The sequence below is a fragment of the Nelumbo lutea genome, chromosome 1 (assembly GCF_056320005.1).
Source record: "Nelumbo lutea isolate HS-2025 chromosome 1, American lotus-T2T, whole genome shotgun sequence".
NCBI lineage: Eukaryota > Viridiplantae > Streptophyta > Magnoliopsida > Proteales > Nelumbonaceae > Nelumbo > Nelumbo lutea.
In genome coordinates, this window is record NC_142684.1 from 95234410 (window position 1) to 95262263 (window position 27854).

Consider the following 27854-nt stretch of genomic DNA (forward strand, 5'->3'; position numbering starts at 1 on the left):
AGAGAAAACTAAATGCAGAAAAGTCAGTAAAACTGTGTGTTATTCTAGTTTGCCCTCCTCCTTTATATAGACCTTAAAGAGTTAATCTCCTAATCTGATTAGGAGTTTCTTGATCCAAATCTTTATTTGGATCTGGACTCTTTAAGTGATATGGCTTATCCCTTATCTTATTTGTACATCAGGATCAGCTTCTCCTAATCCAATTAGAAGTTTCCTAATCCAAATCTTTATTTGGATCTGGACTCTTTAAATGGATAAGAGTTATCCTCTTATCCTTTTCTGCTGATCCATACCTAGATTTGCCTTCTATTTAATTAATCCAATTAACCCAGTTTGAAATGGGCTTTAGGCCCATTAAGCTTTCAGGCTCACTTCCTTTAATGCTGGCTAGCCTGGCTCTCTTTGTATGGCGTGGGACCCTATCATTGATTTCCACATAAGCCACATGGGTTCAGCCTAGCCTCTGTTACAAGGCCTGGCCAAATTCACTACTGAATATAGTGAACCCCTGAGTCTATTAGTATGGGCTCTTAATGGACCCAACATTTACACTAAATGGTCATTGGGTCCAACCATCTTATGAAGGCCCAAGGACTATGGGCAGATGTGGGATTAGCCCATCAGATTTATTATCCCTAAATGGTCTTACACTTAACCTCTCAGCCCATAATGATCAAACACTGCTTGACGAGAGAGAACCTCTACCTCGGTTGCAAGGTACAATGTTGCACTCTCTACTCACATGGATCCTGGGAATTAAAACCTTTTGCAAACATTTTGTGAAACCATAATATATATGTATATCTCTATATAAATATATTTTGCAAAACAAATCTCAACAAGTTTGAAATCAACAGTTGACAGTTTAGGTTTCCATCAGAGAGTGCATTCCCTGATCATTCACTTTGTCCGACAAATGGGCTGATCCTGTCACTATGATCACCCAATCAGGTGAATTCTCAGACTGCCCTAACATACCGAGGTTTTGACCCCCTCTTAGGATCTCATTGATTAGCATATCAAAGACAGCCCAATCCAACACCTAGTGTAGTACCATAATCGAGTCTAGGGGTTAGGTGTAATTTTTCAGTTTTGCCCATCTGTCACCAAGGTCTAGGGCATAATTGGAAAATGGTCTGGTTCAAGGTTTCAAGTAATCCCACACTATATGTGCTTCAGGTCTCACCTTGGCAGTTGAGACAAGCCACCCCAACCGACTCGGCAGCACATTATTGTCAGCCTTGGCAGGATAAACCTCCCCAGGTCTATTCAACGACTGTGAAGATTCTAAATTAACACGAGTCTCTTAAGTGTCTAGTTTAAGGGTATTACATAGAAACACACCATAATAACATGAATCAACTATGTACTTTATTCATTTACAATAAATGTCAATAATGTACATCAATCTGATTGGAGCTAAAGGCATACCCTATCTAACAGTCCTACCATATAATTCCAAGTGGTTACGAAAGGAGTTGATGATCTCTTCCTTGGGGTCAGAACCAAAGTGTTGCTCCTGGGGTACCATGGGACTTGTCTCTTGAGATGCCACATTTGCTGAGTTATATTTCTTTTGACTTTGTTGGGTTGGTTTCTTGCTCGGATCAGACTTCATACTCAATTCTTGAGCCCATTTAGGCTTGCCATGAAGATCCCAACATGTGTCTCTAGTGTGCCTGGATTTTTGACAGTGAGTGCACCAAAGTTTGTCTTTGTCATCCACTCTCTTTTGTGAATCACCCTTTTTAAAAGAACTTCCAACATTTGAACTTGTACCCCCTCGGACAGCTAGTGCAATCGGTTCCCCTTCTGTACAATCCATCACACTTCTTCTGCTCTCTTCAGACTGAATTAGGGCATAAACTTCTTGAATTGAAGGTAGGTTCTTACTTCCTAAGATTTGTACCCTCATGGATTCATATGTAGGATTCAGCCCTTAAAGAAAAGCAAACACCCATTGCTGGGAAACAAGTGATTTGTGGGCCTTTGCATCCTCATCACACTTCCAATTCACATTGTGATATTGATCAAGTTCCTTCCTAATTGATGTCAGGTTTAGTTGAAAAACAATCATAGAAATAGGGACTGTGTTTGAAACAAAGGAAACTAGCAAGAGAAGATTAGAGAAGAAGAGAGAGCTGCGGCAAGAAGAGTTAGAGGATGAGAGTTTCGAACATAACCTCCCTCTAACTCTCTAATACACTTTTATTAAGTTAATCTTTTAGTAATTACAAGAGAGGTCCTTAGTTGGACAAGAAATTACAAAAAGAGGAACATAAAAGAGCATGGGCCCAGAATAAGGCCCATTACAGAGAAGAACATAAAGATAACATACAGTAACAGCCTATGGGCCATTCAACCCATCTTCTCTACACTCCCCCTCAAGCTGAGCATAGATGTCAATCATGCCCAGTTTGCCAGTGTCATGATGAAGTCTTGCCTTGGAGATGCCTTTGGTGAGAAAGTTTGCCAATTGGCCTTCAGAGGTAACGAATGGAAGGCACACTTCTCCGGAGGAGACTTTCTCGGATAAAATGTCTATCAATTTCAATATGTTTGGTTCGATCATGTTGTACCGGGTTGTGAGCAATGTTGATGGCAGCCTGATTATCACAGTACAACATCATGGGTCTGTCATGATCAATCCCAAGTTCTTCCATTAAGGACCTTAGCCACAACAATTCCGAGACCCCATGTGCCATGGCCCTATACTCTGCTTCTGCAGAAGATCTGACCACAACAGATTGTTTCTTACTCCTCCAAGAGACAACATTACCAGCCACTAGACTGCAATATCCTGAAGTAGATCTTCTGTCATCTATATTTCTAGCCCAATCAGCATCAGTATAGGCTTCAAGTTTCAAGTGGTCATGCTTGGTAAATAGGATTCCTTTCCCTGGAGAGCCTTTCAGATAGCACAAAATCCGTTCTGCTGCTGCCATATGAGTATCTCTAGGAGCATGCATGAATTGGCTAATGCAACTGACAACATACGCAATATTTGGTCTAGTCATGCACAGGTACATGAGCTTCCCAAGAAGTCTCTGAAAAACCCCTTTGTCTTCCAACAGAGTTCCATCTGTAGCTGAAAGTTTATGACTCATATCAATGGGAGTTGCAGCTGGTCTTGCACCCAGTTTTCCAGTTTCAGACAATAAATCAAGAACATATTTCCTTTGGGAAATAAGGATCCCATCCTTGGATCTGGCAACTTCAATGCCAAGGAAGTATCTCAACCCCTCCAGATCCTTAATCTCAAATTCTGTACGGAGGAAAGACTTAAGAGCCAGAATGCCTGAGGCATCATCACCAGTCACTATAATGTCATCAACATACACAATGAGATACACTGCCAAAGATCTACTTTTCTTCACAAACAGAGTATGATCCGACTGTGTCTGAACATAGCCGAATTTAACAAGTGCAGCTCTAAATCTCTCAAACCAGGCTCTAGGAGATTGTTTGAGACCATAAAGAGATTTCTTCAATCTGCATACCTTTCCTTGCATATCTTTCCCATACATCCCTGGGGGAAGGCACATGTAGACTTCCTCATGTAAGTCACCATTCAGGAATGCATTCTTTACATCCAACTGATAGAGAGGCCAATCAAAGTGAGCTGCCAGAGATAAAAGAACCCTCACAGATGTCATCTTGGCAACAGGGGCAAAAGTCTCCAGGTAGTCAATCCCATATGTTTGTGTATACCCTTTTGCAACAAGCCTAGCCTTGTACCTCTCAATAGTTCCATCAGCCCTGTATTTAATGGTGAAAACCCACTTGCACCCAACCGGATCCTTCCCTTCAGGCAAATCCACCACCTCCCAAGTACCATTTGCATGTAGAGCATCCATTTCGGTTTCTATGATATCTCTCCATTCTGGAATCCCAAGAGCTTCTGAGACAGACCTAGGAATGGGGTTTAAGCAACAGAAGAGAGATAGACAAAGTATGAAGGAGAAAGCAGGTCATAAGAAAGGTGTTTGGAAATGTAGTGTACAATACATTTCCGCTTCCCTTAACTAACAGCAATGGGGACATCAAGGTCTGGAAAAGATGATTCCAAAGGAGTTGAAGCAGTACCTGTTATCTCATCTGTGATTGGGAATGTATGAGCTTCATCTGTTGTAAGGGAAACCACTTGCTCATTCCTGGATCTCTGCCTTTGATACACTTTGGGATTATGGATAGGGCGAGGGGGTAAAGAAATAGGGTCCCCTGGACAAGAGGTATGAAATGATTTATCCTCCCTTGACTCATTTGGTGCGGATACAGGTTTGTCAAGAGACTCAACTGGGACAGGAAGAGGAAGAGTAAAAACTTGTGACAAACTCTCCCCCTGTGGACAAAGTCCATCCTGAGAGGAACTATAAAAAGGAGAAAGTTCATTAAAGGTAACATCCATAGAGACATGTCGGGTGCCAGTCTTTGGATCAAAATAACAATAACCCTTTTGTGTGGGGGAGTAACCAAGGAAGATACATTTTTGGGCTTTTGGTTCAAACTTTTGTCTTTGCACACTTGGAATGTGAACATAGCAGGTACAGCCAAACACACGAAGAGGAATTGGGAAGAGATCCTTGTCTGGATGAAGAAGAATGAAGGGGGATTTAAACCCTAGAACCCTGGATGGCATACGGTTTATGAGATAGGTAGCAGTAAGTACAACATCACCCCAAAATCTTGTGGGAATATGTGAGGCAAACAAAAGGCTCCTTGCAACTTCAAAAATATGTCTATTTTTTCTCTCAACAACTCCATTTTGTTAAGGGGTTCTAACACTGGAGCTTTGATGAATAACCCCCATGTCTGAAAGATACAAGGATAAACTCTTCTCAAAGTACTCTTTTGCATTGTCAGATCTGAAAACCTTAATTCTGGTACCAAATTGAGTTAGAACAAGCTCATGAAATTGCCTCACAAGTCTTGGGACTTCATCCCGGGATTTCATTAAGTATATCCAGGTGAATCTAGAGAAGTCATCAATGAACAAGATAAAATATCTGTAACCCCCCATAGAGGATAAATGGTATGGCCCCCACACATCAGAGTGCACAATATGAAAAAGAAAAGAGGATCTTTTATTGCTCACAGGGTAATTTTTTCTACAATCCTTTGACAACTGACAGGACTCACAATTGAGACTGGACACACTGACTTTCTTAAACAATTTTTGAAACAAATGGCTTAAAGCAGAAAAAGGTAAATGACCCAACCGATAATGACTCAACATAATTTGACTAACAAACTCTGAAAAAGTAGAACCAAAAGCAACATTCTTGGGATGATCAAAGCATTGGCCAGGGGTGTCGAGCAAGTATATTCCATTCGCTTCATGGCCACTCCCAATCACCTTTTGAGACTTCAGGTCCTGAAGCACACAGTGAGAAGGGAAAAAGGTTACACAACAATTCAATGATTTGGTCAGGCTACTTACAGATAACAAATTGGTATTTAATTTAGGCACATGAAGAGTGGAAGGTAAGAGTAAGGAGTTTGTAGCCTTGACAGTTCCTTTGCCAGAAATAGGGGCAAGAGAACCATCAGCTAAGGTGATTGTCACGGCCAGGAAGTAAATCATATGAAACAAATAAAGTGGAAAGGTTGGTCATGTGATCAGAAGCACCTGAGTTTATGATCCAAGGAGTTTTGTGTTTACCTAAGGTGGATGCATAGTTAGCGGAAGCCCTTATACCTGAGTGAGCAAAGGCAATGGTGGTTGAACTTCCAAAAGGGATGGATGATGAAGATGCACCTTCAAGCTGACTGATCATCTTTCCAAACTTCTCATATTCAACTTTCATGGCTGCCAACTGTGCACTGGTAGATTCAACCTCTGTATCTGTGCCTGTGGCTGCATGTGCACTTCCTGTCTTTCTACTATCATTCGTCTTCTAGAATCTGATAGGTACAAGATTGGGATGCAACTTCCAGCACTTGTCCTTTGAATGTTTCGGCTTCTTACAATATTCACACACTACTTCTTTCCTTCCTGAGCCACTGTGAGCTTCTGTAACCCCTTTGAGTTTAATTCCCATATTTGCAAAATGATCATTAATACCAACTCCTTGAACCTGCACTTGCCTTCTACTTTCTTCACAGTTGACCAGAGTATATGCTTGTGACAATGAAACATCTTCCTTGGACAAGATGTTTTGCTTTGGAATATCATATTCAGAATTCATCCCTGTCAAGAACTCAAACACCCTATTCCATTCAACCAATTTTCTGTATGTTTCAGCATCCTTAGGGGTATCCCAAGTCACAACCTCTATCAAATCAATCTCTTGCCATATAGATTTTAAGATTGAGAAGTATGCTGCAAGTGACTTCTCCCCCTGTCTTAGATTTTTCACATCACTTCTCAGTTTGTAAGCTCTAGCAACATTCAACTTCTGGGAATAAGTCTCTGCAATACTATCCCAGATCTCTTTAGCCGAATTCATCAACAGATAATGTTGACTGATCTGTGGCTGCATTGAGTTCACAAACCACCCAATCACAGTGTGAAAGAATGGTAGGATCCATCTAATGGACGCCATAAAGGTTGCGGAATGGGTGGGCGAATTTCAAAAATTTCCTACCTTCTCCCAACTGGGAATCATATTCCCTAAATTTAGAATACAATATTCAAGGATCCTATTTGAACCATAATCAAACCAGATTTGTACGAAAAGATAAATGGGAGGAATATACCTGATCCGGAGAAGCAGTATCTCCCAAAGTTGGTGTTCACACCCAAAGAATACTCCAAGATCCGTTCCTGCTGAAGATGACACAGCTGTGAATGGAACAGAACCAGCAGGGTGCGTCCCACACACTGGATCCTTCACAAGAATCCTCTGGAAGTACTAAACACTGAATCTTTTTCAGTCTTTCTTGCAAGACTGATGTCAAGAACAGATTTCTTGACTTTCTTTTCTGCAAAGATCTAATCTTTCAATGGCAGATGGCGGCGGCAGGAGGAGATCTCCAAAACGAAAAAGGCTGAACTGCTTTTTCTGGTTTTCTGGAGAGTATGAATGAGATCCTATCTCAATTCGCAGGAGATATCCTATATCTCTTTAAGGTGGTTCGAAATCTCCTCCTTTCTTCTTGATTAAGAAACCTCCTTTTTAGGAGTTATCCCAATCCAAATTAGTATTTGGATAGGGGATAATCTTAATCCTTTCTGCAGATAGAGTTAGCTTACTCCTGATCTTATCAGGAGGTTACTAGATTCAAATCTAATTTGAATTTGGTCTCTAAGAGTGGATAAGGCTAAAGGCCCAATCCTTTTACTAACTTTAATCTCAAATTCGCCCCATGGATGGGTGATCATATCAGCCCACCTCGAAATGGGATTTTGGCCCATTAAGTGTTCAGTGTCTAATTACTTTCCAATCTGCTGCCCAGTTGGGCTTCTTTGTATGGCGTGGGACCCAAGCATTGATCTACACACCAGCCACATGGGTTCGGTCCAGCCTCTAAAACAAGGCCCAGCCGAATTCACTGAAAAACTCAATGAACCCCTTGAGTCCATCATATGAACCCTATGGGCCCAACACTTACATTAAGTGGTCCCTGGGCCAAGCCATCTTATAAAAACCCAGGGACTGTGGGTAGGTGCAAGATTAGCCCATCAGGTATTATCCTCAATGGTCTTACACTTAACCTCTCAGCCCTTAATGATCAAGCACTGCCCGACAAGAGAGGACATCTCCCTCGGCTGCAAGGAACAGTGCCGCACTCTCCTCTCACATGGATCCCGGGAATTAAAACCATTTGCAAACAATTCGAAACCGTACACACATATATATATATATATATATATATATATATATATATATATAAATATATTAATTTTGCAAAACAAAATTCCAACGATTGAAATCAACTGCCGGCAGTTTGGTTTCCATCAGAGAGAGTGCATTCCCGATCATTACCCTTTGTCCGACAAAGTGGCTGATTCTGTCACTATGATCACTCACTCAGATGAATTCTCAAACTGCCCCAACATACCCAGGTTTTGATCCCCGCTAAGGATCTCACTGAATGGCATATCAAAGGCAGCCTGATCCAACACCTAGTGAAATGTCATAATCGAGTCTAGGGGTCAGGTGTAACTTTCCAGTTTTGCCCATCTATCTCCAAGGTCCAGGGCAATACTGGAAATCTGGTCCGGTTCAAGGATTCAAGTAATCCCATACTGCATGTGCCTCGGGTCTTACCCTGATGGCTGAGACAGGCCATCCCAACACTTGGTGGCACACCAGTATCAGCCTTGGCAGGATAAATCTCCCCAGACTTATCCAACGGCTGTGAACATTTAAAACTAACATGAGTCTCTATAAATGTCCAGTTTTAGGGTTTTACACAGAATTAAACCAAACAACATGAATCAAACATGCACTTTATTTATTTACACTAAATAACAAAAGTACATCAAATCAGATTGAAGCTAAGGGCATACAAAACTGTCTAACACAGTGTTGTTTTATTGTACCCATCTCTCATAAGATGGATCATCCTCTGGAGGAGCTTTCTTGCTCCCAGAAATAAAACCCCATTTTCCTTTGCTACAAATATGGATTTTCATTGATTGTGACCAAGCTAAGTAATTTGTCCCATCAAGCTTGACTGTAGTTACAGCTAGCATAGAATCGGTTGGGGTTCCCAACATCTGCCCATATTCAGTAGTATTCTTGTTTTCAAAGTTTGAGAAGTCCATCATGCAAAGTTCGGTGATAGTTCTTTTCTTTTTCTGTTTCAGCCTCCAAAAGACACCCAACAACCTCCAAACACAAGATATTTCTGATTCTAACAGCCGATGTCCCAAGAGGAAGACAAAAGAAATACAGTCCTTTAGAGACCTTCTGTCAAACACTCAGTGTGCAATACTTAACAGCCCACTGTTTACTATTTCAGACTTCAAAGTATAGGGCACTGTTTACTATTTCAGCCTTCAAGAAGGGGCTGGAATGTAGATGAGACTAGTACCTCTTAGTTTTAACAGTCTCAGCAACTTCCCAACCCAATAATAAGCCGAATAGGACATCCAAAAACAACCCAGAAATTTCTGGGTAGGAGTAGTCCAGCAACAGTGGCCGAATGAAGCAGTCTCAGCAGCAGTGATTCCAGGGGTATTTCGGCTACTTGATAGTCCAGAAAAGAGATAAAAACAACCCAGAAATCTCTGGATTAAGTCAGACCAGAGGATAGCCGTTTAGTAGCACTGTTTCCAAGGAATCGGCCCTTTTAACAGTCCACAACAGTGAAAAATTAACCCAGAAACAACTGAGCAAAGACTTACAGTAAGAGAGTCTCTGGTTTGTACAATAAACCAGGCCGAACACTTGTCCTCTAGGATGACTTCGAAAAACCCTTTTCTTTGATTTTAAATCAGGCAAAGCAACTTGTTCTCTGGTTCTTCTTGATCACCGAACCCTTCTCCAAGTGTGTAGAATCTTGGGAACCCTCCAATGACCTCCAAGAATCAGCCGGATGACTGTAAACTCTCAGCCCTAGAACCTCCTCATGTAGTTGGCTGGACTAGAACCACATGAGGGACACGCCAAGCAGTGGCCTGCTCTGATACCAAGTTGAAAAACAGTCCTAGAAGTAGGGACTGTGTTTGAAACAAAGGAAACTAGCAAGAGAAGATTAGAGAAGAAGAGAGAGTTGCGGCAAGAAGAGTTAGAGGATGAGAGTTTCGAACATAACCTCCCTCTAACTCTCTAATACACTTTTATTAAGTTAATCTTTTAGTAAATAGAAGAGAGGTCCTTAGTTGGACAAGAAATTACAAAAAGAGGAACTTAAAAGAGTATGGACCTAGAATAAGGCCCATTACAGAGAAGAACATAAAGATAACATACAGTAACAGCCTATGGGCCATTCGGCCCATCTTCTCTACAGGTTTGAATAGTACACCGAGAGACTCCTCTCCCCCTGCTCGCAATTGGAGGATTCAGCTTGTAATTGATATATCTTTGCATAGGTTTTTTGCTCTGAATAGGTAGATTTTGCTTGTTCCCTTATTTCACAATCTGTTTCAGCCCACATAAAAGTCTTCCTTTTTTGTGGCAACATGGAAACCAAGAGCCAAGACATCACCATACTATTTTCTTGGTGCCATTTGTCATGTTTAGCACTACCGGTCTTTTGTTCCTTGACTTTACCATTAATATACCCAATTTTTCCTCTAGTAATAATATGAAGTTTAATTCCCCTAGACCATTCAAGATAGTTCAGTCCATCAAAGGGGATTACAGCCATGGGGAAACTCATATCTATACCCCCACTCAATCCATTTTGACTTCCTGAAATTCTTGAAGTTACAGAATTCTTAGAGGACATGATTCAAACACCTTTCTGTCTATGATAGACATCGGTTTCGGTCTATCATCGTCCCTAGCCGCGAACCAAAAGGGGGAATGCGCGCAACGTCGAAAACCAGGAAAGAAGAGGGCGTTACAATGGGTCTCTCGACGCAGCTTGAAGGAGCTTAGCCCCGTGCAAGGCTTCCCAGAGAGGCTGGAGCTAAGTTTCACTAGGGGAAGAACTGAAGAGAAGAAAGAGAAGTTTGAAAGGTGGGTGCAATGCGGTGAAGACGATGGTGAACCGGAGGACCATTTTGTCGATGGCTCTAGCGTTGGCAGTGTAAATGATGAAGGCAACTGTGTTGGAGGTGATATGGAAGGGTGGAATATTGCAAGATTATTCCAGGGTGAAGACTGCAATCGAATTATCTCATTCTCAAGACCACAGAGTGCGCAAGGTTTATCAGAAGGGGAAAACCGGGAGAACCAGAAGCAGAGCAGGAATATGCTATCTAGGGGTGACCCAGGGGTAGAGTGGAAAGATCACCAGGTTGACCAAAGGACAGAAGTACTTTCCAACTAACTTAGGAAGATAATTGTTTACCAACCTTCGGAACAAGAGAAGGAGGTTGGGAGCAGTCCTATTCTAGCTTGTCCTTCAGTCCTAGGTAATCATGTGATTTCGGTTTGTGCTACTAATGTGTCTCCTGTGTCTTTGGTTCCAAATTCCGTTCCTGTACCATGTCCTGTAACCCATGAATATGCAGCCGAGCTAGTAGGCGGGCGGCTCTCTGAGGAGGGGGAGAGGGGAAGGAAGGATTGTGGAAGGTGCGAGAAGAAAGGTATAGAAGTGGACAAGTGTGGGAAATCATTGAAAGAGTGTTTAAGGATGTGGAAGGGCAGCTGATATGGAGGAGGGAAGGGCAGGAAGGAAGAGAGGAGGGGTTAATGGAGAGGAGGGACGGGAATGAGGGTAGAGATGGAGAGGTTTACGGGGAGAAAGCAAGGAAGGAGGGAGGTAACAGTAAGGGGAGGAAGGTTGGAGAGGAAAGAACTGAGGTGGGAATAGAGGAGAGGAAGGAAAGGCAGGTGGACAGAGATGAAGGGGATTCTGTAGGAAGGGTAGGGGTGGTGGAATCAGTGAGAGAAGACACGATAGCAGAATTTGTAGGGAAGTTGGGCTGTAGGCTAGAGGATTTGAACGAGTTGAAAGAAAGTTTACAGAAGAGGAAGATGCAGATCATAACAAAGAAGAGGAGGTTGAGTGAAGTAGAGAGACTAAAGAGAGATGTAGAAAGAGACAAGAAGCTCGAGGTAAAAGGAGATAGAAGGAAAGGGGGAAAGTAGCGGGTAGGTGGCAAGGGGTTTGTAAGAAGAAGCGGAATGAAGATTCTTAGTTGGAATGTAAGGGTAATTGGGAGTGCGAAGAAGTGAGCAACAATAAAAGAGGTAATAAGATGGTATGACCCAGACATTGTGCTGTTGCAAGAGTCTAAGAGAATGGAGTTTAGTGACAAATGGGCAAGGAGTGTATGGAAAGCCAGGGGGATTAGCTGGGTGGCGACTCCATCGTGGGGTGCTTCTGGGGGATTGTAACAATGTGGAAGAGGGATGCGGTTGAAAGGATGGAGGAGTTGATCGGAAAGTACTCGTTTTCCATGAAGTTTAAGTAGCAAGAGGATGATTATGTGTGGGTACTCACAAATGTTTATGGACCGAATGATTACAGAGAGAGAAAGGAGTTGTGGGAGGAACTGGCTGATGTTAGAGGGTTGTGGGATGGGCCTTGGTGCATGGGTGGGGACTTCAATGTGATAAGGTTCTCGGAAGAGTCCAATAAGATTAACTAGAGGGTGACAAAAAGCATGAGGAAGATTAATAGTTTTGTGGATGCCTTTGAGCTTAAAGAGATTCCCCTAGTGCATAAGGCATTTACATGGTCAAATCTCCAATCTAGACCCATTTGCTCTAAGCTGGATAGATTCCTGCTCTCTTTGGATTGGGAAGAACATTGGGAACCTTGGATGCTAGAGCTCGCCCAAGGGTGACCTCGAATCACTGGCCCATAGTGTTATGCAAGGAGGAAAGAAGGTGTGGAGGTCCTACCCCCTTTAGATTTGAAAATATGTGGTTACTGCATCCAGGGTTTACTAACAAAGTGAGGGAGTGGTGGCATGAGTGTAACCCGTTGGTGGAGTGGGAGGGGATAAAATTCCATAAGAAACTACAATTCTCGAAAGCAAGAATTAAGGAGTGGAACTTGATGGAGTTCGGGAGGACAAAAGAAAGAAAGGGAGACTTGACGAAGAAGATTGAAAGCCTTGACTTTAAAGAGGAAAGGGGAGAATTTGGAGAGGAAGACAATGACCTCAGGAGAGAATTGAGAAGACAGTTAGAGGATTGCTTGCACAAGGAAGAAATTAGCTGGAGGCAAAAATCTCGGTGTAAATGGCTGCAAGAGGGAGATAGAAACACTAGGTATTTTCACTCTCTAGCAGATGGCAGGAGAATGAAGAACTTTATATCCAAATTGGTAGTAGATGGAGTTGAGTTAGTACAGCAAGAGGAGATTGCCAGGGCCTGTGTGGAGCATTTCAAATCTATTTTAAGAAGGCCTGTGAGTAGAAGGGTGTGGGTAGAAGGTTTGGATTGGCCAGATGTAGGGGTGGAGAATAGGAGAAGGATGGAAAAAAGCTTTAATATAGAAGAGATCAAGGAGGCTGTGTTTTCTATGGATAGAACAAAAGCTCCAGGACCGGATGGGTTTACAATGGCTTTTTATCAGGATTGTTGGGATATTTTGAAAGATGATCTCTTGCGGGTGTTTGAGGAGTTTTTCAGGAGAGGAATTGTCAATCTGGGTGTGAACTCTACATTTATAGCCTTAATTCCCAAAAAGGAAGATGCATCCCACCCGAAGGATTTTAGGCCAATAAGCTTGGTGAATAGCTTGTACAAGATCATTGCAAAAGTGTTGTCTTTGAGGCTGAAGAAGGTAATTCCGGATATCATTGAACACTATCAAGGAGCTTTTTGTGAGTGGAAGACAAATTACAGACCAGATTTTAACTGCTAATGAGAGTGTGGAGAACTTTAAGAGGGATAAGAAGAAGGGAGTGGTCTGTAAGCTGGACTCGGAAAGGCTTATGACTTGGTGGACTGGGAGTTCTTGAGGAAAGTTTTAACCAAATTCGGGTTTGGGGCTAGATGGTGTAAGTGGATCATGAGCTGTGTCCGGAATTGTCATTATTCAGTGATAGTGAATGGGACAGTGGTAGATTTCTTTCCAGCCAGTAGGGGTATAAAACAAGGAGACCCCCTTTCTCCTTTCTTGTTCATTTTAATTGCGGAGGTTTTGGGGAAATTGATTCACAGAGCAGATTCTAGGGGGCTCATTAGAGGCCGGAGGGTTGGGAGGATGGAAACCCCCCTCACACATTTACAGTTTGTTGATGACACGATTCTGTTTTGTGAAGGTGGTAATGTGAGGTTTATCAGGAATTTAAAGTCGGTGATACAATTGTTTGAGCAACTGTCCAATTTGAAGGTTAACCTTGGGAAAAGCTGTGTAGTGGGGGTGAATTTGGAGGAGGGAGAGATCAGGGAGAGTGCTGAAGTGTTGGGGTGTGAAGTCACGGGGTGGCCTATGAACTATTTAGGATTACCATTAGGTGATAATCCCAAGAGATAGAGCTTCTGGAACCCGGTGATGGAAAGGTTTGAAAAAAGATTGGTATCCTGGAAAAAGAATTACCTCTCTCTTGGCGGGAGAATTACATTAATTAAGGCCACGCTTGCTAACTTACCCATCTTCTTCATGTCGGTGTTTAAAATCCCAGTGAAGATTGCTAACAGATTAGAGAAGTTAATGAGAGATTTCCTGTGGGAGCCGGGAGAAGACAAGAGGTAAAAAATAGGTCATCCATGACCTACATATCTGAATTCTCAGATATGGGATCACACGATCCATAAAAAAAAGAGGTTCGAAGCTCACAGCTTCTCAGAAGACATTTAGCAATCTGGATTCATATAGTTTCTTCTTGGTACACGACCAAGGTAAAAAAAAAAAACTAAAAAAAATCTGTACCAGTCGTAGGTCTGTACTTTTGATCTCAGTTGAAGAAGACAGCAGGTTGAAACTTGTTCAATCTGCTCATTGGCCTAGCAAAACCGCTTTGGTACCATATTAGCAGCCGAACAGAGGAGAAGAGAGGAAGGAGAAGAGAAGAGGAAGAGAGGATAGGAGAGAAGAGAAGGGGAAGAGAGGAGAGAAGAGAGAAGAGGAGAGAGATTTGGAGTCAAATATTGATCCTGGTGGCGCTAGTTTATATTAATATATATAGGGCGACCATAATTAGAAGGGAAAGGACCCTTATGCCCCTACTTATTAGCATAAAAAACAAAAGAAAAAACTGCTTTAACTAGTCCAAACGGACCCTAACTCAGCAGAACACAAACATAAGAGATAAAACTAACATTCCAACACACTTAATGCTGTATTGTGATAATCAGGCTGCTATTAATATAGTCCACAATTCGGTACCATGACAGAACTAAACATATTGAAGTGGACCGGCTTTTTATCAGAGAAAGGGTTGCATCTCAAGATGTATGTCTTCCGTATATCACTTTCGACATGCAGCTTGTAGATCTTCTCACCAAGGCTGTTTCAAGGAAGAAGTTAAGGCAGACCTATGCAAGTTGAGAATGACAAATATCTATTCCCAACTTGAGGGGGAGTGTAGAGAACACTAATGTGGACCCCACTGATGTGGTCCCCACTGTGTTCATATGACAGTAGTAGACTGTTAGTTATGTTAGTTATTTCAGTTTGTTAGTTGATAGTTTATTTCAGCCTTATGCTATTAGTTTTTTCTTTTAATTTTTTGCCATGTAAGCAATAAGTGTAATTCAACCCTTTTACAGTTATTTGAATATGAATATAAATTATAAGAGTGGGGCATCTATTGCAAGTCACTCACTCTCTCTTTTCTGTATTATCTCTTCGAGTTCTTCTTCTCCTCTCCTCTTCTTCTCTTCAATCTTTATTTGTTTTTCTCATTAAAACCTAGGATAGATTGTAGTCTTGTTCGACTATTTCTCTCTAGTACAAACTGATTATGTGACACGGGCTCCAAGGTTTTGTAACATGCTCAAATGATTTGTATATGATACCTTGTATACCTTGTATATTTTTTGGGTAGTATGGTTTTGTTGAATGAATTGTATCTAATACCTTGGTGCAACAATGGGGTTGCTCCATTGCAACCTGGGTGACCAGGGTTCAAATCTTGGAAACAACTTATCTATATGTGCAGGGGTAAGGCTGCATACATCTATTCCTCCCCAGACCCCACATGCCGGGTGCCTTATGCACTGGGCTATATATACATATAGTTTGCAAAGCAATGCTTGGAAAGTAGAACTCCTTCACATGAGGGATTTGATTATTAGTTACATATCACAATTAGGGGTGCACCTTGGGTGGGCCCAACACAAGCTCAAACTAGCCTAGCCAACAATTTACATGGGCTGGACTCGGGCCCAAAAGTCTAGGATTTTTAATTTTTTGGGCTGAGCTCAGGCCTACTCTTTAGGTAGCCTGAACCCGATCCAAGCCCGGCCCGACCTTATCCCAACTTGAGCCCGAACCCAAATACATGTATAGACACCATTTCTGTATGCATACATGTATATATGCATAATTTTTTAATAAACCATACATGTATGCATACATGCATGCATGTACATACATTATCAATTTTTAGTGTGGGCTGATTGGCCAAGCCGAGCTCGACCTGGGCCCAAGCCCAATCCAAGTGCATCAAATTTTAGTGTGGGCAGGGCTCAGGTTGGATAGTTTGGGCTTGGGATCTAGGCCCAAATTTTAGGGTTGGGCTTTGGTTGAGCTAAAAGCCGGCCTAGGCTGCCCAACTTGCACCCCTAGTCACAATCCACTCCATGTTAGCAACTTGTTTAGAGTCTCTTTTCTTGTGGATTTATACTTTTTCAACCTTGGTCAACAGACTGTATTTCTTGCTCTCAAGGTGCTTTAGAACATTATTATTTGTTAGTTGCTTCCTTTTGTTTTGAACATATTTTGCTTTCCCTCAATTTCTGAGGTTCAGTTTGATATCTATATCATCTTTTGCCGTAGGCTTCCCAAGTTTCTACTGAACCAAATATTAGAGCTCCCAGTAATAAGTTTGATGATAAAGTTGGTGATGCAAAGTACTCAATTCATTCTCTTGATGAAGTTGCTGGGATGATACACAGTACTATATCTGTATATGAGGTCAAGGTAAATATGGTTTCTATTCTTCTAAAATAACTATAAATGACATATTATTATCTTCTAGTACATTTATGCAAACATTGTGTAATGTATTAACCATTTATGGTCAACTTATGGTAGCTATTGGGTTGCTACCCTGCAGAAGAGATTAACTTTAATGATGTTTGTATTTATTTAGAAAATTTTGGTTCTTAATTTCTTATATATAATTTTGTAATGTTTGTTATCTGTAATAAACTTGATAGTCTTCCAGGATATTTACATCATCATAGAAGTTTGAATTTATAAATTATGTGATGGCACACGGGCACATCTACATTGAATGTGCACTTTTTGTAACTTGTTTGACATACATGGGCATCTTTGAAAACATGCCAGCTGCCCATACATAATGCCATGGTATAGGCCAACTCATGTCATGCCATGTTATGGAGTGTTGTATGTTGTCAAAAAGTGTTGGGATTTCTCAAATTGTTGTATCTTCCTGCATTTCAGTGCTTTGGATGCAATATCTGAATTTCTTTGAACAAAAGCACCTGGCCTTTTCAATACACTCAAACCTTTCTTCTGAGCCTGGCTTAAATCTTTCCAATCCAGACTGTTTCCAATCAGAGTAGTTTTTCCTGTTTAGTCTTCTCTCCTTTTTTTTGTCAGTAATTGCTCAATTTATTATTTAATAAAAGAATGATAAATCTTTATCAAGTAATGCCGACACTTTCCTTGGCTTCTCTTCCAGGTGATAATGTGAAAATTTTAGCACATTTGTTTTCCTCTCTCCCCACTTTGCTCATCTCCCTCTTACTCTCTCTTCTGCATGTGCATATGCACATACCACTAGGGGTGATCATGGGCTGGGCTGTGGCTGGGCCATTCCTGATTCTGGGCCTATGACTTTTATGCTTAAAGTATTAATATGTAATTTTATATTAATGTCATAATGCTTATAACATTTGTTTTATGTGCTATATAATATAAAATAGCATATATACATATACTTAAATAATAGATATATAAATATGTGCAGACCAGGCCAGACCTGAAAACAAAACTAGGCCCAAATCCAGAATTTCTAGGCAGGGCCAAGCTGAAAATGATAATCTCTACATACCACTTGTTAACAGGTGTATTATATGTACTGTACACAGGCTTAGTACCCGCAAGGGTATTTTCATAATTCTGTATACTTTTTGTTATGTATGGCCAGAACAGTATAAATAGAAAGCTTCACTCGACTGAAGCTAAGTTTTGTTGAGGCCTTAACACAGTTGCCTCTTATTCTTCTTTCTCTTCTCCTTCTTTCTTCTTCTTTTCTCCTTCTTTTCTTCTTCTTCTTGGTCTCCTGCTCAACATGGTATCAGAGCAGGTTCGTCCATGCCTAGAAAACAACTAGCTGAGGTCTCTCTCCTCTGCTGCGAAGGAGTTATAGTACTGATGCTCGAAGACAAGGAAGAGGAAGTTTTTCTGGTGCTGCGGTTAGTCTCCACTGCCGAGTAGGGCTCTGCTACAAGTATGCTGGCTGTTCAACTTCCTAGCACAGAAAAAAGGTTCGACTACATGTATTTTTGCTGGTAACTGGGTTGCTGCAGCTAAGAGGACTGTAGAAATCCATCCCAGATGTTTGAAGGAAGGCTCTGACCTGAAAGGGAGTTCGAGTTCATGACTGAACTGCCTAGTGCAATCTGACTTGTAGGGAAGTTCGAGTTCATGACTGATGACTGTGCTGCCTATTGCTGGTACTGATATATATATTTTTTCTTCTCTTCCTGTTTATGGCTTCTTGCACGACTGTTAATGTTCCAGAATCTGAGTAGGGACTGTTCCCCTTCCTCCGGTTGTATGTTGCCCTAGTCTGCACTCTAAGGGGCTGTTGATGAACCCTAGAACTTGAGTGACTGTTCGGCTGCCCTGGGAAGTGGATATCAGCCGATTAGGTGTGGTGAATCACCACTCGTATTGCTGCTCCTACTGTGACTTTTTTTTTGGCTGAGAAGCTGTATCAAAGTTGTGAACTGTAGGTCTTCCAGACCTGGTTACACCGCATGTGCAGTTCGTATAGTGTTCTATGGACTCCTACACAGTGTAGGTGATAAACTCTAGTATTGCAGTTGCAGTGTTTGTGCTTGGTTCTTTGTGGGGCCGAAAATCAGCAAGTGTCCTGTTGTGGACTGTTGCAACTCTGTAAGACTGTGCTTTGGTTTTGTGTATTTCTGAACTGATAATCATGAGTAGTGAAGATTCAGCTACATCCGGAATCTCCGCAATGCTGAATGGAATGAGTGGGAACAATGGTCTATCCTTCCCTATGGTTGTTGTTCCTCTTGACGGGTTAAACTATCTGGAGTGGTCAAGGGGGATCAAACTATACATAACTGCAGGGGAAAAGTAGGCTACATAAATGGAAGAATCAAAGAACCACCTTCTGAAAATGCGGAACATGATAAATGGGATCAGGAGAATAGTATGGTTATGTCATGGCTTTTGATCTCCTTGCAACCGCAAATAAGGAAGAACTTCATGTGGGCTGCAATTGCAAATGAGATATGGGATCAGGCAAAGTCTACCTATTCTGAACTTCGACACTATGCCAAAATTTATCAACTGCAAGTAGCTTCATCTACTTGTAAATAGGGGGAGAGGAGTTTATCAGTTTATTACTCTGATTTGACAACTGTTTGGAAGGAGCTGGACCATTACCAGAACATTGAGTGGAAGTGTGAGGAAGATGCAAAATTGTATGAGAAACTTGTCTCACAGCAAAGGGTGTTTGCCTTTTTACATGGTCTCAATCCTTTCTATGAACCCATCAGAGTACAAATTCTAAGTTCTAAGGATCTTCCTTCAATTCAGGAGGTCTATGCTCTTGTCCAGTCTGAAGAGAGCAGAAGGAACTTGATGAACAGCACCGGAGGGGATGCAATTGTGTTGGCGGCAAAGGGGGGTCCCTCTACTAGTGGTGGACATTCTTTCAAGAGAGGGGATCTCCAGAAGAAAGCAGAAGATGAGGAAAAATTGTGGTGCACTAATTGTTAGAAGCCCCCGGCACACCAAAGATACTTGTTGGGATCTCCATGGGAAACCGAAGTGGGCTCAGGATTTACCTAAGAAGCAAGGATCAGATGGTATTAGAAGACCCGGGCAGCAAGGTACCAAGAAACACCACATGGCCAATATGGTTACTCGGGAGAATCAACCCTCCACCTCCACTGTGACTCAACCACCACATGGCCAACATAACTACTTTGGATCTGACCCAAGAGAAGATATTGTCAACTCCTTTCGTGACCATTTGGAGCTTTATGGTAGAACAATTTGCCAGATGGATGACCCTCCCACCACCTCCTTTGCATCCACATCAGGTAATCCTGCCACAGCTTTCCATGTTGCTTCTCACGACCTCGACTCTCCATGGATCATTAATTCTGGAGCGCCGAAGCACATGACTGGTATATCCTCTTTCTTCCAGACTTATCACCCCCTTTCTGGAAGAGATAAAGTGAGACTAACTGATGGATCATACTCTCCCATAGCTGGTCAAGGAACTCTCTCTCTTCCCCTTGGCCTTACTCTTTTTAATGTTCTTCATGTACCAAAATTTCCTATGAATTTGTTTTCAGTTAGTAGTGTTACAAATTCCTTAAACTGTTCCATGACTTTTTTCCCTTCCTATTGTGTGATTCAGGATCTGGCCTCGGGGAGGACAATTGGTAGAGGTCGTATGGTTGATGGACTCTATATGCTGGAGAATACGACTGGCCTTCTTGTTATAGAGCCTATGAGTCAGTTCAAAAAGAGTAAAATGTATTTATGGCATTGTCGTTTGGGTCACTTGTCTTTTGAGTCATTGAAAGTTGTTTTCCTAGAAATGTGTAAGTCTGTGTCTGTTTCCAATTTTTCTTGTCAAACGTGTCAATTGAGCAAGCATTGTAGAACTCAATTTCCTCAAAGAAATAGTAAATCTGAGTTTCCTTTTCACATTGTGCATTCGGATGTGTGGGGCTACAAATACTTTATTACCTTCATTGACGATTATTCCCGATACACTTGGGTATATCCAATGCGAACCCGTGAAGAAGTACCAAAAATTATCCAAGATTTTCAGCGGATGGTCTTCACCCAATTTCAGACCGAAATTCAAATATTTCAATCAGAAAATGCAAAAGAGTTTTTTCATAGTGACCTCACGGAGTTCTTTGCTTCACATGGCTCTCTTCACCGAAGCTCTTGTGCCCGCACGCCACAACAAAATGGTGTGGCTGAATGGAAGAACCGTCACCTTCTTGAAGTGGCACGGGGTTTACTACTCCACATGAATGTTCCCAAACGTTTTTGGCTTGAGGCCGTCCTTTGTTCTACATACCTCATTAACCGAATGCCCTCTCGTTGGTTAGAGTACAAAGCTCCACATCAGCTTCTCTTTCCTAATGCCCCTCTTCTTTCTATTCCTCCCCGTGTTTTTGGTTGTCGGTGTTTTGTCCAAAACCTTTCCCCCACCCGGGGAAAATTGGACTCTCGTGCTATCCCATGTATATTTCTTGGCTACTCATTCTCTTAGAAAGGGTATTGTTGCTTTGATCCTGTTTCACGGAAATTCTGTCTCCATGGATGTTACCTTCTTTGAGGATGAGCCCTTCTTTCCTGTTTCTCCTCAAGGGAGTGTAGGTATGAGGAGAAACTGGTTCAACTTCCTCCTCTTCCTACTCCTTCTCCTTCTCCTTCTCCCCTTCCTCTTTCTGATCCTCCACCTTTCTGTGTTTTTTCTCGTCGTCGTAAAGGCCAATCAGGTTCAAGAGCTGAGGAGAATCCAGAAGTCGTACCTCAAATGCCATCAGATTCCTTTGGGGAAGATCATACTCACTCAGGTAACTTGACTCCCAACCTCCCTGTTGCTAATGATCTTGACCTTCCCATTGCCCACAGGAAAGGTGTTAGGTTGTGTACCACCAAACACCCCATTTCCAACTTTGTTTCCTATGAGAACATCTCACCTTCATTCCGTGCTTTTCTTACCTCCATTGACAGTATCCCTATTCCCAAGAATGTGGCAGAAGCTCTCTCAGTACCAGAATGGATGAAGGCCATGAAAGAAGAAATTGATGCTCTTCATAAGAATGGCACATGGGAACTTGTTGATCTCCCTTAGGAAAGGATCCGGTTGGATGTAAATGGGTGTTCATTGTTAAGCATGGGGTTGATTATGGGTGCTCATTTAGTGGCAAAGGGTTTCACTCAAATATATGGGGTTGATTATGCAGAAACCTATGCACCTGTTGCCAAAACGAACTCTATTAGAGTCCTCTTCTCTCTTGCTGCAAATCTGAATGGGATCTAAATCAGCTCGACATCAAGAATGCCTTCTTGAATAGTGACCTTGAAGAGGAGGTTTATATGGCTCAACCCCTCGGTTTTTTGGCTCAAGGAAGTGAACAAAAGGTGTGCAAGTTGAAGAAGTCTTTATATGGGCTAAAGCAATCACCAAGAGCTTGGTTCAGCAGATTTCATACTGCGGTCCAGAAGAGGGGATACAAGCAATGTCAGTCAGATCACACACTGTTTGTAAAAAGAGTAGAAGGTAAAATGGCTGCCCTAATAGTATACGTGGATGACATAATTGTTACTGGTGACTGGAAGGATGAAATTCAAAGTTTGAAGGGCTTCCTTGCCACTCAGTTCGAGGTGAAAGATCTAGGTCCTGCCAAATACTTCCTTGGGATTGAGGTTGCCCGATCAAAAAGGGGTATCTTCATCTCTCAAAGGAAATATGTCCTAGATTTGCTTAAGGACACTGGAAAAATTGGGGTTAAACCAACTGACTCTCCCATTGATCCCAACCATAAGTTAAGTGACAGTCAAGGTGAACCACTTAAGGATGTGAAGCAATTTCAGAGGCTTGTAGGGAGATTGTTGTACCTCTCTATGACTCGTCCAGACATAGCATATGCTGTTGGTGTCCTCAGTCAGTTCATGCATGCACCTAGGTCCACCCACCTTGAAGCAACAGAGAGAGTACTACGGTATCTTAAGAAGTTCCCAGGTGCTGTTTTATTATTCTAGAAACATGGACACTTGAGGGTTGAAATTTACACAGATGCGGATTGGGCTGGATTTCAAAGTGACAGAAGGTCTACTAGTGGTTACTGCACCTTTGTAGGAGGGAACCTGGTTACTTGGAGGAGTAAGAAGCAAACCGTGGTAGCTAGATCCAGTGCTGAAGCTGAGTACTGTGCAATGGCACACGGAGTAGCTAAAGGTATGTGGATAAAGAATCTATTGGGAGAGTTGGGTTTTCCAATTGGTAAACCCATGACTCTACTCTATGACAACAAGGCAACTATCAGTATTGCTGCCAACCCGGTACTACATGATAGAACAAAGCACATTGAAGTTGACAAGCATTTTATCAGAGAGAAAATCATCACAGGCGAAGTATGCACTCCATACATCAGCTCTGAAGACCAACTTGCAGACTTATTTACAAAAGGGCTAAACTATTCCAAACATCAAGGTCTCTGTGACAAGTTGGGCATGATTGATATCTATGCCCCAACTTGAGGGGGAGTGTTAACAGGTGTATTATATGTACTGTACACAGGCTTAGTACCCGCAGGGATATTTTTGTAATTCTGTATACTTTTTGTTATGTACGGCCAGAACAGTATAAATAGAAAGCTTCACTCGACTGAAGCTAAGTTTTGTTGAGGCCTTAACTCAGTTGCCTCTTATTCTTCTTTCTGTTCTCCTTTTTTCTTCTTCTTCTTGGTTTCCTGCTCAACACCACTATTACATATATTAACAAGTCTGTCGGGGAAATAACCTCCAAATAGAACTGATCTTTATTCACTCTTTGTCTTGCCAGCATGTTAGCCTGTATGTTCATGTAAAGGTTGCTGTCATCTCTTTGGCCAGCCTTTTAACCTCCCTTATTGCATGCCTATATAGCCATTGACTTGGGGAGTTTACTTTTCCAAAAGAAAATCCAAACACTAGGAGAATGATTGCAACCTTATAGAGCCTCCCCTAGTGCTCTAATAACATGTAATCATGGTTCAATTCAGCCTAGGTTAGAAAAAGAATGTGCTTGAACAGAAAGATAAATGAAAATAGATTGAAGAGATGAAGAAAGAATGGGAGAAAATAAAAGTAATCTCCCTAGGCAGCCAGATTTCTTATATATTAATTATCAAGGTGTACAAAGACATTGCTGCCCCTTTGCGGGGGAGTAACTTATCCTGTACAATCCTGTAAAATAGCAATTAATATAAAGTATAAATTAAAGTGAACAGACCATATCACCCTTAGTCGAAAGACCACTCCTAACAACTTGATTGCATCCATGGATGAAGGGGACCAGGAATTATAGTAATCATTCTTGCTGAACTGAGGACAAATCTGCCACCTATTGTGAGTTTCAATTGATATCATCAGTGGGGAAAGGCTGGAATGTTTCTAATGTTTTCACCCAATGAGCTACTTACACACGTGGTTTAAAATGTCCATATATTTTCTAATGTTTTCCTGATATATTTCCATATCTATGGGTACTGACATGAAAAATATTTAGTAAAACTGACATATTAGCCAAAGAAAACTACCGGTGCTATGTGGAGTAGAAGAAATAGTATTATACCATAAATTGGTGATGTGTGGCTCATTGTGACACTAGCAAGTGCACTAGCCGTTCAAGTAATAAAGTAGTGAGTGAAGTATCGTTCCCACGAGGATTTAGGAAACAATTACCAATACTAAATTGAACATTTCTTATCTGATCAACAAATAAATCAAAACTCTAATGAAAGCTAAGAAATCCTAAATTAAAATCTATCTAAATCATTGGCCCAATTGCCTTCAATTCAGGTTAGAAGAGTAAGTAGTAAATGTCAATCTCAGAATTCAGCAATCTATCAATTTGGATCATTCGAATGAATCATGATTGAGCCTTGGTTTGGTGAAACCCCAAGGTCATGAACAGCCTCTCTCAAATGCATGTTCATCCTATGCATGAGTGACGGTTCTTCTATCTCTAGCAAGAATCTAATCCCCATGCATGCATTTCTTCAAACACTTCTAAGGCATCAATTCAAATCTGAATTGATCACCAACTGAATTGTGCAAGTTATCTCTAACCTTGCACTCAATTCAGTTCTTGAATAGTAGATCTGAATTCCTAGAGTCTCTCTCAAGCACTCTAGGAATTCCAAGCTGTAGATTAATTCGCCCAATCTGAAAATTGCAGATCTGAATTCTCTTTCAAGCAATTCAGATCTTGCAATCTCAGATCTGAGAATTCAGATCTGAGTTTTGAAGGTTAGTTGGCCGAATTAATCTACAATCACACCCTTATTCAAGAAACTTCAAATACAATGCATGACTATTTGAATGAATAAAAAAGAATTATATTGCTGAACTGAAATTTTACAAGCTGAAATACATCAAGGAAGAATGGAAACAAGGAGAAAGAAGAAAGAACATATAACTATGAAACTGAATTCAAATCAAAAGAGAATGAAACTACAAATGATTTATTACAGAAGATCTTTGAATCACAAACTCTCAATTCGAACTCACCTTCTTCTTCTAGCTTGCTTGTCTTGAACTTCCTTCAGCCCTTCTTCTTCTTCTTCCTTGCGCCTAGCCTTCTTCTCTTTTCTTCTCTCAAGGTGGCCGAACCTCTAAGAGTGGGAGAGCCTTCCTCTCAAGCAATTGAACAACTTTCTCCCCTCCTAGAGGCCTCCTTATATAGTTTTTCAAGGGGGCTCTTGCCCCTTCTTGAAGCCTCTAGAATGGGGTGTATTACACCCCTCATGAACCTTCTAGAGTGCTCCCTCCTTCTCTTCAAGAAACTCCTAGAAGTTGCTGCCCCTAGCTCCTTTTGGGCTGCTATTTGGGCTACAACTTAGCTTGCTTTTGAGCTCATGTGGGCTACACTCTAGGCTGTTATTTGGACTAAAAATGGGCTGGGCCGAAATTTCCTTCTTGCTAGGCTTCTTCCCTTGGGTTTTCCAAAGAGTTAGCTTGCACTACTTGGGCCGAATGAAAACTCCCTTGCTCTCATGACCGGGCTGTACTGAAATTGGTCTTTTTGAACCTTCTTTTCTTGCCTTTTTCCTTCCTTTTCTTGGATTAATTATCCCTGAACTTATTCTTAGCATTAAGCTAAATTAAGGCAAAAATTAATAAAACCGGCATAAAAATCCATGCAAAAACCTCATAAAATATAGATAAATTGTAGGTTCATCAATTGGCAAAATATTTTAGATGTGTGGAGTAGCAGTGTTATAGCTCGCTTAGTGGACATGATTACCACTTTGAGCCAGCTCGAAATTCTTTTCAAACATGAAGTTAAATCTTTGGTTTTATTGTATAAGAAATTATTTGGTTCATCTATTAGAACCATTCGTACTTTCTATGAGTTTAAATTTTGCTTTTACTTTATCATGTAGCTTTTACTCTCTAAGTTTACAGGACAACATAGCCTTGCTTGATGATTTGGAACAAGATACTAATTTAAAAGGGTGTACCTATAAATCTTTTATCATTACAAAAAATAGCATTCTATATTTTTGCATATTTCAGAATGTTTTTACCTTTGTATGGCTTCGGTTTAAAAATCTTGATTGTTCTTTCATTCCAATAAGCTAGCTTCACAAATATGCTCAGTTTTAGCTCTTTAATATGTTTTAGAAATGTTTGTGCTCATCTGCTTTATATTTTTGTACTCCAACATGTGACTGATAAGTGCCCTTTCTTGACTGGCCATTTATTCTTGTTCTAAATATGCTGTTTTAGTTGTTTTTGGCTGAAGAAATTGATTCAAAACAACTTATTGTGCTATGAAGGTCCTTAATGCATTTCATGATCTTGAAGAATCAAATATTCTATGCCAATACATGAGTGATGCTGTAAAGGAAATATCTAAAACATGCCAAGCTATTGAAGGGAAAGATTCAGCTCCTCCTAGTGCTGGTACTTGTTCATACTACAGTTTATTGTCTCCTCAGGCTTTCTCATTTCTGAGTTTATTTTGGTTTGAATGTGACAGTTATGTCTTTGCATTCACTCCATCTGCAAATCACAAAGATCTACATATCGAGGCTCTGTTCATGGATGCGGTCAATGACAGAAGCAATATCAAAAGATGAATCATGGGCACTAGTCTCTGTTTTTGAAAGGAATAAATCTCCATACACCATATCTTCCTTGCCTCTAGCATTCCGTGCAATGATATGCTCAGCAATGGATCAGATCAATTCGTAAGTCTTCTAAACTTTCTGTCAAAGTTTATTTTCTTCTAAAGTTTTTGTATGATTTCTGTAGTTTCTGTGTTTTATTTTTGCTTGTGGATGTGCAGATCTGTATTTCAGATGTCCACCTTTCATCACTATTATTTCCTACTTCCAACTATTTGGGTTGGCATTTTGGATTCCTTCAAGTAGCCTTGATTGAGTAGAATGTTGAAACAGGAGCTCCATATGGGGCTTTGTTAAGTAGGGTTTATTTGGTTCTCAGCCAATAAAATGCCACCATTAAATGATTGATCTGACATATACGTTAATGATAGCAAAAACTTAAATGATTGTGCCATATACTATCTTTTACTTGGCTTTGATCAGTGTAATTTTAAGTGGAGGAATACATAAGGTGAGTACATCAAACCCTCCCCACTATAGCAAAAACTGAGACTTAACCCAACTTCCACTCTCCCTCTAATAGTATGCAGATCCCATTTGAAAAACCAATATCTAATCCCAGGAGTTTATCTTGTCAACTAACATAAAATAGAATAACAAATCAAGAAGAAAATAAGAAGAAATAGAGAAAACACTAAGATTTAACATGGTTCGGCTCAGTAGCCTACATGCATGGGAAGAGAGGGAAAAAGATCCACTATGAGAACAAGAGATACATGGATGACCTCTCTATAGACTCACAACAAAATGTCCACTCTCACTCAGCCCTAATCCCAGAAACCAATGGCTTAAATAAACAAAAGGGGAAATTATATCAGAATTTCACATAGGTCCGTCTTCCTCCCATAGAGCAACCTCCATGAAAATAGGTTTATTGTTGAAGTAGTAGCCATAAAACTTGAGATGTTGAAGGGGCCTCTTAGAAACCAAAGTTGGATGTTAGAAGGTGTAGAGAGAATGGGCCGAATGGCCCACTGACTGTTGTTAAAAGTTGTTAATTCTCTAAGTATAGTACTGCAGGGGTACTACTGTAACTCTCCTCTTTTTATTCTTTATTTCTATCGCCCTAGT

General features: G+C 41.0%; 1 protein-coding gene across 1 annotated transcript in view; it reads left to right on the forward strand.

Annotated features, from left to right (window-relative positions):
• The window catches only part of LOC148876246 (exocyst complex component SEC5A-like), a 167743-nt gene that overhangs the window by 96705 nt on the left and 43184 nt on the right, over positions 1-27854 (forward strand). The window contains exons 11-13 of the mRNA XM_088966427.1: positions 16462-16605; positions 26433-26559; positions 26636-26846. Of these exons, the coding sequence (XP_088822553.1) occupies positions 16462-16605; positions 26433-26559; positions 26636-26846 (482 nt within the window). The remainder of the gene's footprint in view (positions 1-16461; positions 16606-26432; positions 26560-26635; positions 26847-27854) is intronic.